This window comes from Mus caroli, chromosome 16 (assembly GCF_900094665.2).
Source record: "Mus caroli chromosome 16, CAROLI_EIJ_v1.1, whole genome shotgun sequence".
Taxonomy (NCBI): domain Eukaryota; kingdom Metazoa; phylum Chordata; class Mammalia; order Rodentia; family Muridae; genus Mus; species Mus caroli.
In genome coordinates, this window is record NC_034585.1 from 8,446,071 (window position 1) to 8,463,642 (window position 17,572).

The 17,572-nt window shown below is 45.1% G+C and overlaps 1 protein-coding gene across 1 annotated transcript in view; it reads right to left on the minus strand.

Annotated features, from left to right (window-relative positions):
* Positions 1-17,572, minus strand: part of Cpped1 (calcineurin like phosphoesterase domain containing 1) — a 103,313-nt gene that overhangs the window by 66,883 nt on the left and 18,858 nt on the right. Inside the window, exon 2 of the mRNA XM_021185343.2 lies at positions 14,400-14,618. Coding sequence (XP_021041002.1) covers positions 14,400-14,618 — 219 coding nt within the window. The remainder of the gene's footprint in view (positions 1-14,399; positions 14,619-17,572) is intronic.

Consider the following 17,572-nt stretch of genomic DNA (forward strand, 5'->3'; position numbering starts at 1 on the left):
ACATTGGCATGGGTAGGGCACAGCACTCCCGAGACCATTCTTGAGAGGACCCCAGATACCCAGAAGCCCTGGGTACCATGAAGATGAGCAAATAACTTGTGAGGAGACGGAGAAAGGGAAGCATCAGAAGGATGTAGGGACAATGAGGAGAGGCAAACCGTCTGATGTGAGAAGACAGTGATGCCACCTCATGCCACAGTGGGTCCATGGCCCTGCAGCAGCCGAGGTGGGGGTAGGGACGGGGGGATTTGTTAATATCAAAGGTCAGAAAGATGTCCCTAGTCTAGCCTGCCACTTGGGACCATGTTGATATTTGAGGGCTGTGTAGAACTGGTCCTACCCTTTGCCTGGGCATCATGGGAGAGCTGGCCCTGCCCCTCTCCAGCTGTAGCACTCTAGAGAGCAGCCCAGCACCTTGTGTAGAAAGCACATTAGAGCTGGCTCAGGCTGCAGGAGTTGTGGATGAGGCAGTCCTGAGGGTGTAAGAGTAGGAGAGCTAGCCCTGCCACTCACAGGCCATGTGATGATGTGGGCAAGGGAGAGATGCCCTCTTTAACCTCACCCCTTGCCATCTGCGGTGGGTGAGAGAAATGGCCATGGTGTCATGAATGCTCAAGAGCTGGCCCTGTCCATTACTGGCTGTAACACTAAGGAGCGTGGGCCCTATACCTCAACTGACACCCCAACAGCAGCCCTGCTGGCATGGTGGGGGGTGAGCTAGCTCTGAGGGCATGAGAGCAGGCGAACTGGCTCTGCCCCTTACCAGCTGCAGCACTGGATGACCTGGTTGAGGCAGTGCTAGAGAGTCTCCCTGGTAGTGTGGGCTTGGGAGATCCAGTGGGCTGACCAACACACATACAACCTAGGCCTGGATCCAGGGCTTTTAAGTTGGTTCCCTGGAGACATCTATTCCATCTATGGATTGCTGGACTGTGTGAAGGAGTGGGTCCTGCAGATCCAAAGCTGCAGGATCTCTGTGACACAGGGCAACAACAGGATATCTGAGAGGAGTCCCTGTGAGGATACAGTATTGATAGGGTAGTAGGAGCCAGAGGTCTAGAACCAGATCAATGACTCAGTGCAATGAACATTTTCAAGTAAAGAAGTGTGATATATTGTGGGGCACACTGTGACACAGCTTCTACAACTAGATTCTTTTTTCTTTCCAGGGGCCGGCAGGGAAGGTGGGTGAGGGGATGGGGAGATGAGTGGGATTTCGATCTGTGATGTGAAAGTCACAAAAAACCAATAAAGAGTTAAATATAAAAAAGGATAATAGATAAAGAAAAGAATAATAAGGTTTTATACAAATCAAGCAACGTACAGTAAACAGAACCTTTGGTACCTTCCCAGTGGAGCATGGAAGGACACAGTGAACATGGAGTCAGGAATGCACAGGAGAGCCTCTAAACGCTGGCGTCTGGGAAACACACCCTCAGTAGCTCTGGCATTTAAACTTCCATTCCCAGCCTCTCATTATTTTGTTCATTTCCCATTCTGACGACTTGACCAATTACCCGATAATTGAACCCCTTCAGGATCATGTCCCCTTTAGAACCTCATTTAGTTGAAGAAAATAGGCCAATGAAAAGGTAGAATGTTCTAATTCCAGAAAACACGATTAGAAATAACACAGGAGAGCCGTACAGAGTCCGGTTAGCTACGCAGAGGCTCCAAGGCACTGGTTTTGTCCACTGCATGTTGCTGTGCCAGGGCCTCTCAGGTTTCTGGTATTTCTATCCACTGGCTCTAAAATGCCCCTAGGAGGGCATGTGGGTGGAAGGGGCCCCAGGGCAGCTCTGCTGTGGGGTAGCCTGGCACTCTGGGGCAGCCTACCACCTGCCCTTGCCTAAAGGCTTGCAGGGCATGAGCTGCAGTGAGTCAAGAGTCCCCAAAAGGGAACAGAAATTAGGAACTAGATCACAAGCATATCTGCCGCTGGGAACCTTGGGAACTTGCACCCTTCTGCATCACAGAGCCAGTTACGGCTCAGGGTTCTCCAAAGAACCAACAGGAAACACACAGATATCATTAGGGCAGGTTCATTATGGGAGCTGGCTCAAGTGTTTGTTGAGGCCAAGAAATGATACCCAGCTGCCCATATGCTGTAGTCCAGGAAGTCTGGTGGTGTGACCTGCCAGCCTGAGACTTGGGAGCGGTCACCCAAGGAGTCTCAGCTCAAAGAAGGGACAAACCTGCCCTTCTCCCACCATCTTGTTTAATAGTGGCCTCTGTACCAAATGCCACCTGACGACACTGCTGAGGTCAGGTATTTCCTCAATCCAGACTCAAATGCCTAACTCTTCTAGAAACCCTTGCGAAAGAAGCAGAAATTCTGATCTAACAATGACTTGGGCAGGCCTCTAAGCTCAGTGAAGTTGACACGTTGAGATTGAGACTCAGGAGCCCCTTTTTAAGGGTTAAAACCAAGTCATTCCCTAAGGCATCTATGCAAATATCCTAAATCCACCTGCGTTTGCAGGGTTCACTAGCTAGTCAAAACCTACTTACAGATGACCCACTCAGGAGAAAAAATCTGGACCCAAAGATTTGCCATTTTGAACCTGTGTTAGATTGCCCAGAAACCATTGACCTGTGATATGAGCTTCTATTGCCTTTAGTCTGCTTGCTTCCTATCTATCCTCTGTTGTATGCTTGGTTTCTTTTAAACCTTTTTGAATGTGCCATGGAGCACACAGAAAAGGGAAGTTTCTCAGGACTGGCAGGGTTTTGTTTGTTTGTTTTTATCTCAATGATGAAGCCAGAGATAAAGAATATGGAAGACCTTTTCTGTGTCCCTAATTAAAAGGCAGCTCAGTCCCTATTACTTAACTCTAGTCATTTCTTTTCATAAAATAACCAAATGTCCACTTTTTCCTGGCTACAATTTAGAAACCTTTAATTAAAATTAAAGTTTCTTCTCTGTGGCAATGGGCAAAGACACACCTCATGGGTGGTGTGTCTTTTGTAAGTCGGGGGCAAGACAGATGGTGGTCCTTTATTCATCCTAGCTTGATGCCTGGCTTGGTGGCCAAAGCTGTCTTATGCCTAGGGCTCATAGAAAACAAACCAAATCAAACTTAGGCAGCATAGTCCAAGAGGAGGAAGACAGAGATCTATGGACTGCCATGTCACCCACTGACCTACCCTCCAGCTCATGGCAAAGTGGGCCATAGACAACCGCTTGTAGTCACACCATACAGCATGGATAGAGGATGTCACCTAGGGGCCCACCAGCCTGCAGTAGGGGACACCACAATGTGCAAGTATGTGGTGGTCAGATTGGAGAAAGAGAGAAGTGGAGCAGCTGAAGCATTATAAAGAGAGAAGAAAATGGAGACTAGAAGAGTGACGTGCAGTGAGTGGGACCAGCCCTATCACCTGGGGCCATGATGCAATCCCAGCCTGAGCTAGCACTGAGGGCCAGATCTCAGTTCTTGGCTACACAGTGGCAGAGATCAGTGTCAATGTCTGTGGCTCATATAACCACTACAGAATACGGGCCTGTCACTGGACAGTGCAGCCACCAGGAACTACATGGATGTCCAGGGACTGTGCATAACTGGCCCCACCCCTCACTAGCTGCAGTGCTCTGGAGAGCTGGCCCCATCACTCACCTGTGGTAGTGTACTGGCCTGTTTTGTGTGTCAACTTGACACTGCTGGAGTTATCACAGAGAAAGGAGCTTCAGTTGGGAAAGTGCCTCCATAAGATCCAGCTGTTAGGCATTTTCTCAATTAGTGATCAAGAGGGAACGGCCCCTTGTGGGTGGGACCATCTCTGGACTGGTAGTCTTGGGTTCTATAAGAGAGCAGGCTGAGCAAGCTAGGGGAAGCTGAAAGATCCTGACAGAATGTAAAAGGTCACAGAAGCCCTGAAATTGGCAAGATAGATTTCATTGCTAGCAGAACTAGTTATTCACTGATTTAGAAAAAGAGAGGTGCACAATGCTCTGGCCACTCCTTGAACCCATGTATCTGCCAATGTTTTGACTGTTCCTTGAACCCATGTGTGTGCCCACTGATGAAGCCCATTGCCAGGTGTTTGTGATATTGGTTGCTGGGAAAGAGTCGGAAAATCTCCCCAGCAACCACAACCAGGTCAATCCTGAGTTGCTACACCTGCACCAGACTCTTTCCTTGTACCCCTCCCATACCCATTTCTTGAGAATAGACATTGTTTAGATCTGGAAATCCCCTACTCTCCCCTTTTTCTTTCCCCCCTGAGGATCTATAAAAACTGGGACCTCTTTCCCCTCGAGGTTGACTCTGCGTGGCATATGAGTCGTCCCCAGAGCTCTGGCTTTCCTCGAATAAAGCTTCATGTGGTTTGCATCAAGCTTGGTCTCTCGTGAGTTCTTGGGTGTCCACTATTGTCCTGAGGCCTGAGCGAGGGGCTCCTCTTGGAGTCTTTCAAAGCAAGCCAGTAAGAAACATCCCTCCATATCCTCTGCATCAGCTCCTGCTTCCTGACCTGCTTGAGTTCCAGTCCTGACTTCCTTGGTGATGAACAGCAACGTGGAAGTGTAAGCTGAATAAACCTTTTCCTCCCCAACTTGCTTCTTGGTCATGATGTTTGTGCAGGAATAGAAACCCTAAGACAGGTAGGTAGCACTTAAGAGATGGGGCCCTGCACCTTGCTTAGGCAGTTCAGTGGAGCTGGCCCTTGTTGGGGGCAGGGCATGGGTGAGCTAGCCCTGAGAGTGTGAGTGTGGGAGGGTGACCCTGTCTCATCTGCTGTGGTCAGGCACAAATACAGAGGTGATGCCCAACCCCCAGCACCTCACCACCTCTAGCAGTCAGGAAAGCTCCCAACAAGGTCATGAGCTCAGGAGAGGCTGTAGCACTTGGCTGGTGTGTTTATTTTACTTTGGGCAGGAGGTTGCAAGAAAGAAGGGTGGATATGAGGGGACAGAGAGATGAACAGGACTGGGGTACACGAGGTGAAATTCATGAAGAATCAATGAAAAGGTCTTTTTTAAAAAAAAAAAAAAAGTAAAGTTTCTGTCAATGAGTTTGTACTTTGGCCAATCATAATGTCCACACTGTCACCATGAAGAGGCAGCTCTGAGAGAGAACAAGAGGACTGTGCTCCTGTGTGGGGATGTAGACTCTTAATTTGGGGCAGTAGGCACTGCAGGGGTGGGGTAGGGTCTTCAGAAAGAAAACTAGATTCCACCAAATTCATGCTGATACAGAACCATCTTCTATTACAAAGTTAGCAGCTGCTCATGGAGGTAGCAAGGACATGAGCATGAGAAACCACACGTGTTTCTTATCACATTTCAGTTCCTGCCCATGCCATAGAAAAGGAGTCATTGTCACTATTAAACCTGGGTAGTTGTCAGAACATCAGATAAAAGATCAACCAAGAAGCATGTGCCACAGACCAGTCCCAGTTGGCCTCCCTCAATACGCGGAAGAAATTGGGGTTCCGGACATGGGGGCAAGGAGTTGTCAACAAAAAGGGTGACAAACAGATACAAACAAAAGGGAGGGTGGTATCTGAATGTAATTTGTCTCAAAGTGAGCACCAGTCTTATAAGTAACTTTTAAATAAAACAGAGGAATGTGTACAAAAAGCTAACAGGAACCAACTGAGATAAAATCAATGTTAACAACTGGGATCAGAAGCAGCCCCAACTAAGGTCAGCTTAGTCTATGAGAATGCCAAATTTCCAGGAGACTAAGTTTCCGTGAACTTTTTACCTCGGGATGCAGGTCCATGTTTTTGGGGCCTGTCACGCGTGTCACTACTGGAGTACTGGAGTGGATGTAGCAAGCATGCATATCACCCAATCAAATTTTGTAACAGTACTTTGATAACTATATTGGTTTCAATGGAAATTCTCTATATTTAAAAACATTACCCTGTGATGTGGTCCAGGGATTTTGCCAATCTATCAAAGGGGTCCCAAGCCCATGCATGATTAAGATGCTCTGTCAGACAGGGAACTGAGAACTGACACCATTCCAGCAGCCATGTGCATATGTGCATATGTAGTCGACAATGGCTGGGGTGGAACTATAGTCACACACCTAATCAGAAACAGCCATTCAACAGAGGCCCCATGTTCCCTTAATTAGTAATATTAGGTAAATTGGTTCAGACCTTTTCTAATCAGCTTTAGCAGAAGGGAAGTATTGTCCCTGATTGCTTGGATGCTTTCATGGGGCTTATAATGGATGTGAAGGAGTGGAGGAGCCAAGGGGCTGAGCTGATTGCCCTCTGGTTGCTTCTTGACGTAAAACTGAGTGGAGCCAGTCTCGGCGCATTCCCCATCCCCAAGCCCGGGATGTTTTGACTGAGGCATCATACCCTTGCATGCAAATGAATCTCTTTCTGTTTCTGTATATGAAACTGTATGGTAAATTAACTTTAAATCTTGGCATTTCCCGGAGTAGGCATTTAAAAATAAAAATGCAAGGCTTACTACACAGTGGGGATGAATGTAAAGTCACTGAATTTTTTAAAAACAAGAAGACTCACTTTATGATGGACACGGGGCTTCCACAAAATGGAAGCTTTCTGAGATGTCGTATGTGGCACAGAAACTTATCACCTGTATCACAGGGACCAAGGCTATCGGTTACACAAAAGGGATCACAGGAAGAAAAGTGCTGGTCACCCTGTCCCCATGAGAGGTCCTCCAGAAAGCCACAAAGCAGAGTGGCTGGTGTGGAGTCAGTACAAACGGCTCAGAGGATCACAAGCTCACCCATTTAGACTCCATCCACTGAAGGCACGGGAGCACCAGTGCGATGTCAGCAACACAGTTTAGGTTTCCTCAGGGAGATTATCTCAGCTAGAACAACCTGGAGGGCAGGTTAACAACTGTGAAATTTCCATCTGTAGACTCTGAAGTGACAGAGCCTATATATATCAACACAAAGATTATTCAGACACTCGGAAGGGGAAAGAGAACAATGTGCACAGAACGATTATGTTTGTGCTTCAAAAAAAGGTTGTTGCACACACACACACACACACACACACACACCTGAATGACAGTGACCCCAGGTCAAGACTTGGGAAGGGATTCATGGTTGATTCTATATGAAGATTTTCAATCCTTGCAAACACAACCCATTTATAAATTATTTGCATAATTTAGAAAGTGAATATAAAATAATAATAATAATGATAGACCCAGATCTATTCTAACTTGAATCCTTCCAGAGAGTAAAGTAACAAACAAGAGAGGTATCCAAGGAGGGAGGGATGTTGAAGGCGAGGGAGGAGAGGGAGAGGGAGATGGAGAAGGGGGTGGGGGGTAATCCTGTCTTTTTATATCCATATCCTTTATAGGTGACTCGCAGGTTCATCCACTTCACATCATTTCACATAGCAGAAGCGTCTGGAACACAGAACAGACACTGAGTACAGATGTCAAACTTCATCTATTCTAGAGATGTGTAACTTGCTGAGACCTCTGGGGAGCACACGTCGGTACATGTGACTCCACTCCCTCCCCATGTCCAGCAGTAAATAACCCTCCATCCCCCTCACACGCACACTGTCCTTCAGGACCTCGGAACTGAGCAGTGGGGAAGGTGAACTTGACAGTGTTGGAGGGCTGAGATAAGGCCCTTGGCCGGACAGAGCAGTAATCCTGGCTTTGGTTTTGAAATCATGCCTCTGAGGCTCTCCTTATCAGAATCTGTCCGGTACCAGAATTGTATTCACATGCTTGTGTCTGCCTGGCCTGAGGAAACTGAGCATCAACTCTCTGTGACTGTGTAAGCAACAGAAAGACAAACAGTTCCATTCCTCGCCTAGAGCCCAGCACATAGGCACATCCCAGCTTGGTGCAATGCCCACCTTTCACGAAGTTATTCATTCTTCACAGAAGTAGAAACTGTCAGTGGGGATGAGTCTGGATGTTTATTGGGTGGTGACAACTTTTATCTAGACTTTAGTCCATTCCTCTGCACCCAGTTTAAGATGACCAAGCAAGAAGAAAGTTTGATTTTTGTTGTTATTGTTGTTTTGTCTTTCTTGATCTGTTCAGGCCTTTAACTACAGGGAAAACACAAAGCTACTTATCAGTATCTCTAATTCACGTTTCCATGGTGACACCCATTCCTCAATACCTGGCCACCAAGTGGCTCCACCTCCTCTCCAGCCTCTGCGGCCACTTCTACTGAAGCCCAGCCCTTCTCCACCAGGAAGACTTTCCACCTAAGTAGCTACTTCGGTGCTAATTCCTAAGAAACTCCACCTCTGTGCACACACCCTTTCCTCCAAGTGTTCCAGTCATCTCTGGAATCAAATCGAGCTTCACGCTGAAGTCCTTTAGTTCCAACAGAAATTGATCCCCAAAATTTAACCCCAAAACATCAGGGACCATGTAAACCATGGAAACTACTATGTGACTGCCATGTAAGAGAGGAATCGCACAAGTGGGGAACAAGAACTTTTGCTTGGACTGATGAAGTGTTTCTTTGTAAGTCGCAAGCATCTGTTCTGCAGATCCATAAATTCTTATGAAAAACCTTCTGGGCTCTGGATCTTGTCTAAAATTGTATTTTTACAAACTTTAGAAGGGGACTAGAGGAAAAAGAATATATATTATTAACAAAGCAGAATTGAGAGTAATTCATTACAGAGCTCAAGAATTCTCTACTAAGAAATGTGCGAGTATCCCATTAGCTAAGGAGCAGGAGCTGCCTGAGTCAGTTCAGGGCAGGTCTGTTACCAATCAAATCAATCCCAAATTTAAGAAAAATAATCTTAATTTTCAGAGACAGACCTCTGAGCGTTGGGATGCCAGATAAAGAGTTCTGTACATGATGGTGGTCCAAATAAAAAACACAGTCCTGGCTATATATGTACAAATCCCGCTCAAGAAAATGCTGTGCCTGTTTTCCAGGGCACTTTGCCAAAATGCTGCTGTGGGTGTTTTCTATAGGAGAGAGCATCCTGCTTTAGTTACTCAGAGTATTTAACAAGTAAAACAAAGCCTACACACACCAAAGCATCTCCCCTGAAACCTGAGCAAACGTTTAAAGGAGTGGCGGTTCTGTTGCTTACAACTCTCAGTGACAACCAGAAAGGGGACGCTCAGTGTCTCCTGGCATGCACACAGGAATTCTACATAATACATGAGAAGCAGGATGCATCGGGCCTGAGCATCCTAGTCTGACAAGTGCATCTCAACCGTATTGTCCCTAAGATTTATCTGGAGACTTCATAAAGACCTGCTAGATCTGCTTGGACAGAGATGCTCTGTATCCAGTAAGCTCTGGTCATTTTGGGGCCCCATTTTTTAATAGCAACGCAACAGTGGGAAGTGCAAGAGGTCTAGAAAAGAAGTTACTCCACCACATTTAGGATACAAGGCATTAGAAACAGGTACTTCCATGTTCAGAGCCAGATACCCCACCAGGAAAAGCAGAACTAACCACTGGATCTGTTTGCATTGCTATTACAAGGAAGTAAGTCAGCAGCAGTAAGGTGGGCTGGTAATAAGCTGAATCTCACTTATCACAAGTTATCTGTGACAGGCTCAATAAAGTCCCTTCTGAGGTGTCTAACTCCCAGTGCTTGTGGATACCTCATCTCCCATGGCAAAGGGGATTTGGCAGACTGGAGAGATTACTCTAGGTTATCAGGCAGGCCCAGTGTAATCACACAGGTCTGTATCAGAAGAAAGGAGAGGAGAAGGGAGGAAGGCAGGGAGGGAGGGAGGGAGGGAAGGGAGGGAGGAAGGGCACTAGTCAGATTGAGAAGGAGAATCCCAGAGGGGCCAGAAAAGACTCCAGACTATAGGTTTTGAAGATGCACAACAGCCAAGAAATGTATTCTAGGTGTGAGAGACTCCAGAGGAGCACAGCCCTGGAGATTCAGAACCTCCAGATCTGTCAGAGTAAGTGTGCACTGTTCCAGCAGCTACAGAAGTTGAATGATATAAACAAGCGCTTGCCTCCCCCTACAGAACAGAAGCTCTTGAGGCTAATGTTCAGGAGACTCTCAAGCATGCCACAGTTGCTCAGGCAGAGCTAACATGCAAGAGCTCTTCCAAGACATTTTATTCCAGGGGAAAAATTGACCGACCTGTGTTCTCCATTTCATGGAGTTACAACAGTTCAAATACATGGGGACAGACCTGTGTGTCAGTGACAAGCAAGGGCCTTACTGGAATCTCTTGTTCCATAATTACAGTGTCACATTCTGATTGGTCCTCTACATGGAACTGCTGGATTCTAACAAGGCTCCTGGGGCCACTCTCAGGGGATAGATGACTTAGTGCAGCAGAGCCTACAAAAATTACCCTGGGCTTGAGAGCTGAAGGACTGAAAATCAATGGTCTTAGTAACGTGGACAGGATTTTAATTTGCCACTTTTAATGTGGCTAATCTCACAGAGAAGTTTAACTGCAAATTTAAAAAAACATATGGGTGCCTGTAACATGAAGACATATTTGTCCAAACTCAAGCTGGAGTCTTGGCACTAGTGCCTCCTTCTACCACCTATGCATCTGTCTCCCGTGGCCCTCAGCTCTGCTGGAGGTCTTGGTCTCTCTTTTCCACTAGTGTACCCATAGTGACTAGTGCTGTATTTGGCACCTACTCTGCAATCAGTGAATGTTTGTGGATGAGTGAATGTTACGATGGATAGTTACAATGAAAAAGGATATTGTTATTTTCATTAAAAAATTCATTATTTGGAAAGTTCCTTTACTTCCTTTTGAGTTAATATCTACTTGGCCCAAGATACTATTTATGGTAGAATTAAAAGCAAGCTTTCTGATTTAATTTGCTTATTAATATATGCATCTGGTCATTAACAATGTGCTAAGTAGTCAAAGCAAATAATTGCTTTTCTGGTCAGCCCTGGTGGATGCCCTAAATGAGGGAGCAACTTATTGCATATCAAAAATTATAACTAGCTTTAAAATGTTCTGTTTCATCTCAGGCAAAATATTAAAAAACAGTTAAAGTCCTCTACATGGCTCAGCTAAAACCTCCCAAAACAGCTCAAATTATGAGTTCTGATCTAGTCACACTGAATAGAAAGTGTATGTTCAGAAATTTGCAGGTTCAATTTACAAGGTCTTCTGATCAATTGTTAGGACTGATCATAAGATGGTTTTCATTCCTTATGCTCAGTATATCCTATTTAAGAAGCAATGTAATTGCAAGAAAAGCTTTTATTTTACATCTTATTTTGAAATGTGGTTGAATAGATTAACATAATTCAGAACAAGTTGGTAAACATCCACAAGAACATGTTATATAAATTCCAGGAAGCCTCATGATCTCCTGAAGGCACTGGGCAGAAAAATGACAATGTTGTAATCTATGTTCAAGGGTCAACAGAAGCAGACCTATGCCTACTATGTGATGCAGAGCAACACACAAAGCTGATGATGGCCCAGATGGTCAGCTCTGTTGCAGAGGAGGGAGCTTCTGTCCCCATGCCACACATCTGGATCCAGGGACCCCAAAGCTGTAACTGGGTTTTGGTCTCTCCATTGCTCATCTCTGCTTTCTTACTACTGTGGAGCCCCAGAATGTGTGGCAGTTTTACATTCTTGCTGTTTCAGTGAGAGTCAGAGATAAGGGGACTATCTCTGCTCACCTACTCCATCACAAGTAGGTGGGGAACTGGAGGCCCAGGCTCCTGGGTTCTGACTGAGGTGGCTGTCTTCTGTTTCCTCTTCCTATCACATTTTTATAGGCCTAGTCCAGGACAGATGTTTCTGTAGGTGATATCCATGGGCTCTACCTGGAGGAGTCATCAATAGATGGTCACATGAATGACTTTGTGTAAGACACCAGCAAACAGACAAGGACACTCCTGAGAGTTCTCCCTGCCTGTTGCCCTCCAAGAATGTTAAAGAAAACATCTCTAGCTGTTTTCCTTCCTACATCTTCACTCTGGGTTTAGTTCTAGACATACAGTGTCCAGACAATAGGAGCTGGACAGGGATAACTGAAATGTTTCCAGAATTCTGCAGTGTCTCAGGGTCTCATGGTTTCCACTGCTGAGAAGAGACACCATGACCAAGGAAACTTATAAGGGACAACATTTAATTGGGGTTGGCTTACAGGTTCAGAGATTCAGTCCATTTTCACCAAGGCAGAAAGCATGGTAGCATCCAGAAGACATTGTGCTTTGTGCTAGAGAAGGAGTCAAGAGTACATCTGACCTGAAGGCTGCTGGGAGAAGACTGGCTCATGGGCAACTAGGAGGAGGGTCTCAAAGCCCACCCCTACAGTGACATACTTCTTCCAGCAAGGCCACACTTCCTAATAGTGCCATCTCCTGGGCCAAGCATATTCAAGCCACTATATGAAGCTTTTAGGGTGGCTCATGAATCTAGCTCACAAGTAAAGTTAGACAACCCCAAATATCCCCAGACACTTCTTGTCTTTTCTACCCTGGTCTTCAGGTCATTTCTGTTATACTAGACAGAGACATGGGCAGGAAAGGGGAAGAAGTCATGGAAGCTAACTGACTCTCTGATGGGAAGGATCACTTCTACTTACTTAGACTTGATCACGGGGCTGTGGGCCTGCCTGAGACAGGATGGTACTAAGTGAGGGTAGGGAGAAGGATGAGAGTTCCAGAAGCACCTGCTGCTTATGTATCCAAGAACTTCCTCCTCCGGCTCCTCCTCGCTTGCTCCTTTCCTCTTCCCTCCCGCCTTCCCCTTTCCTCCTGTAAGTAGAGCAATAGAGAAGATGAGGACACACGGTAAGAGCAGTGAGTCACCCGCACAGAGATGCTCAAGGGCCAGCATTTTACTTTTCTTTAAGGAAACCATCCTATTCTTCAGCCCACATGGCTGGAGTGGAGCTAATCTCACAACTTAGCTTTGGACCATGTGAGTGGAGTAAATGTGATCTGACCCTGACTGGGTCATTCAGAACAGGTCACTTTGTTTCTGCTGAAATTTCTGTAAAACACCTAGAACTCCTTAGGTTTATAGACACTATCTAGGTTGCTGGGAATTGGTCCTAATGCTTTGTCTTATTTCAGCTCCCAAAAGCCACGCTTCCAGACCTGAGGATCCCTGCCCCCAGCTGGCTATGATTGATAATAAAGAATCGACAGGGAGACGGGGGAGGCAAGGGATGGGGTGTAGGGGAGAATCACCATGATGGAGAAGCAGAAAGACTTTTTTCAGAGCTGAGGACCGAACCTAGGGCCTTGCACCTGCTAGGCAAGCGCTTCTACCACTGAGCTAAATCCCCAACCCAAAAAACGATGAAACTTAAAGGCCTGCCAGCATGTAAGAATTCAGGAAAGTGACCCTAGTGGCCCTCCCCAATTAGGTCTGAGGTAGCAGAGATGAAATATAGATTTTAAAATATACTAACTCAAGAATACTGGGAGGGAGTGTGTGCAAGCTGCAGGGAGGTTTAGAAGTGCCCAACCATTGAGCTAGTCAAGGTATATCAAAAATAGCTGGTGAGTGAGTGAGTGTGTGTGTGTGTGTGTGTGTGTGTGTGTGTGTGTGTGTGTTTGTCTTTCATTTGAGAATCCAGAGAGCTCTTGGGCGGGTGCAGTGCATGTGAGACCTGCAAGGAGCCAAATCAGTTTAACTAATCCACTGCTACACTAGGCAGCCACTACCTAGAGAGCCTGGATGCAAATGAAGTCAACTAAGAGGAACATACAGCTGAGAGATGGAGAGATCAAGTTCAGAGAGCAACCTCTGAGCCCCTGGATCCAGCCAGAACTAACGCAGCAACAGATATGGGCGAAATAAACCTGTAACAAGCAAGGAGAGTAGGACCAGAGTGATAGCTCTGTGGTTAAGAGCTCTTGCTGCTCTTGCACCCACATGGTAGCTCACAAAGGTCTGGAGGCTCCGATGTCTCTTCTGGTTTGTGCAGGTACTGCACACACATGGTGCACATATATACATGAAGGCAAAACTCCCATCCACATAAAATAAAAATTTAAAAAGAGAAGCAACAAAAGAAGGGGCTGGATTACAGCCACACATGTGGCATTGGGACAGTCACACATGTGGCATTGAGATAGTCACAGGTGTGATATTGGGACAGTCACAGGTGTGTTATTGGGACAGTCACACAGGTGGTACAGGGACAGATGTGGCATTGGAATAGTCATAAGTGTGGTATTAGGACAGTCACACATGTGGTATTTGGAAGTTATAATGTTTGTCTTTGGAAATGTAGCAAGGTGACACAGGGGTGTGTTTTCTTACTAAGCTGGATTATCTGAAAGGTAACTTGGCCTAATTACTGTGATTAATCTTGCCAAATTCTAAATAAAAAGTGAGCATGCATTTTCTGATATTCAATAAATAGCACAACACCTTGAAGGACAGGAACAACACTGAACAGAGATGTCTTTGGAACAAAAGCTATTAATGATTAGCTGAAGAAGAAAAGGCCCTCCTTAACAGCCCCCGGACTTACCTGGCATGGCATGAACAAGGTCACCACACAGAACAAAGAATTTGGGTCTAGGGTTCAGCTTGTTGATGGCCTTAACAGCTTGCTCCGTGAGGCGAATCTCCTGCCCCCACTCGTCACCGCCAGCGTCACAATTCCCGGTGGACCAGGCCTTCATCAGCCCAAACTGAGTGTCTGCGCCTTGGACGAAGTAGAACGGACCTTTCCATTCCCGTTCCTTTTCTAAGGGGGAGGGGTTGATATAAAATCTGTCAGTGAAAGCATCCAGGTTACCATGCAAGTGGAAACAGTAGTTTTCTTAAATTAAGTAGGTCATTTTGATAAGTTGCTGTCCAAACATACCATTTTCCTGTCACTGTCTAGAGGATTTTGATTTATACTAATTATGCTGGGGACCTGGTGATTCCCAATGGCCACGGGTAACCATGCAGGTTGCTGTAGCCATGTACCCAAGCTGTTTGTTTAAAACCTAGACATCTGAAATGAACCCAAGACCACAGAGGAACACAGTGCAGAGGATATTAATGCTCAGTAATAGTGTTCTAATTGGAATTAAAAATACCCAAACTGATGCAGCCAGGGTGTTATATTTAAATTACTAGGTAAAGTGCTTACGAATCTTTTCTTCCAGGCTTAATGGCACCATTTGTGCTGTTTGGGGGGAATGCAACAGAATTTTAATTATAAAACTTGGCACTCAAAAGCTCTGGCTATCTGGTGGGAGATGTGGTGCCAGGAATAGTCTTGAAATCTTGAAACGAGTACATCAATGTAAAAGGAAAAAAAGGAAAGAAACAAATCAATGCTAATAATTCAAAGGCAATATGGCCTGGGTATCAGCACACTTCGAGACTGAATATGGGAGGGGTTTTCTTTCTTCCCAGTTTAACCGAGGTAATACTGACAAAAATAAAATGCCCTGCCACATGCACGTGCGCGCGCGCACACACACACCCCACAATGTCTCTTTTATACATACAAAAGGTGAAATAACTACCTCAAACAAATCAACAAATCTATCACCTCGACCTTTATATTCAGTAGTGAAAAAATCAGTATCTACTGTTGGCAAATTACAGCAATATAACAAGTTATTCTAAAAGTCACCAAACTTACAGAACAAAGGGCACCTGCATGTTACCCTATTAGTCCTTGGTCAACATCATGGCTGTATGGTCCAACCGCAATCAACCTGAGTTTACTGCGAACAAGGAGTGGCTGGGGCTTGGGTGTGCATCATGCTGTACAGGGAGGGCAGAGAGCAAATTCTACTGAAGGGTTTAATTCATTTATTCAGCCTTTACTGTGCTTGATAAAAGACCAAGGTGGTCCTTAAGACACTGCCCGATGTACAGGGAGGGCAGAGAGCAAACTCTACTGAAGGATTTAATTCATTTATTCAGCCTTTACTGTGCTTGATAAAAAGACCAAGGTGGTCCTTAAAGACACTGCCCGATAGTGTGCCCTCCTGTGAAATCCTTGAGCATGGGCTGCACCTGCTTCCAATGAACAGAACCGAGCTAACAGTGCATCCTCTCAGATACAGGCTGGAAGGCTATGACCTTCTTCCTTCTTCCCTCTCCTCTCCTTGCTCCATAGTCAAAAGCTGTCATCTTATCAAGCTGGTTACAGTGGTGCTTGACTTTAATCCCAGTGCTCAGAGGCAGAGACAAATACAAGTCACCCAGGGACTATAGAGAAAGACTTTGTCTCAGAAGAAAGCAAAACAAAACTGCCATATTGTAAACTGCCCTATGGATTGACTAATATGGCAAGGACCAGAAGGAAGAGTCTGTAACATCCCAGAAATAACTGAGTCTGACCAACGGCCATGTGAGTACACCAGGAAGAGAGATATTCATTACTGAGATTTTGGATAAGAACAGAGCCTTAACTGGAGTCTTAGGAGTGTCTGTGGCCACAGCATCCAGCAATGATGCATCCAGACCCCCAAATGGATCTCTGTGATCATGTAGGCTTGCTGCTTCTCACTGCCAAGTTTCAGGGTAATTTGTTGGTAGTAATTGACTACGAATCAGACTGAAGAGATAAGGGTCAAGGGGAGAGCCTCTTCCCGAAGAGCTGAATACATAGCATAAAACAAACAAACAAACAAACACAAAACAACAACAACACCACACACACACACACACACACCGGAAACCAAAACCAAACAATAACAAAAACCCTACCAGATTCTGTTTTGTGTTTTTAAAGTTAGTGATTAGTAACATTTTTAAAAATTATTTTGTATGCCACTAATCGCTTTTAGCTATGTTTTGATTTCTGAGACCCTCTGCAAAACTATTTAAAACACATAAATTAATCAGAAGTAGACCCAGGAGGTGTCTGGCACCCAAGGTCACAGAATAAATCAACTTACTATGACACAGTTCAGAATGTTTCCTGCGGCAAACATTTTAACAAGTGGTTTCCCATGACAAAATAGTCAAGAGCCCTAGAAAGTCAATAGTCCTTGAAGGTATTCAAATAAATCTTTCATTACACATTTACTTAGTAAAAACGGAGAGTGTCAATTTTATGATGATGAAGCACAAAATAAATAGATTCAACTTGCTGATACAAAACCACAGCTTTCACCTCAAAGGGGAGAAGAGAATTTATTCTGGAGTCAGATATGAGACCATGCTCCAGGAACATGGATTTGAGTTACTCCAAACTCCATTTTCCAATATGGAAATAGTGTCAGAAAGCTTTTAAATAACAGAACAAGGGAAAAGCATACATCTAGACATTCTTCAAATATGTTGGTGGAGATATCGGGTAGGCAGTCACAGAATAGCTCAGTTATGGGGCTCATGCAGTGTGACGCCGGCAGGCTAAGTCTCTGCACTGCTAGAAGCTGTCAATGTGTTTGTACATTCCAAGTGATTTAACTAATGGCTACAAAGACATTAGGTCACATATACAAGAGGGCAGTTAAGTGGCTTCTAAGTAGGCTAAAGATGGCCAAGATAATTTGGCTCTGGACTTGCAATCACTGAATTTCTAACCAGCTAATTAGCCTTTGTAGTCAAAGCGTCTTTCCAGAAATTCTCACTCACAGATCTCAAGTGAATGCAGCTCTACACTTGAAATACTCAACCGGCTGTATCTATCTTATTTTTTTAATTAGGTATTTATTTCACTTACATTTCCAATGCTATCCCAAAAGT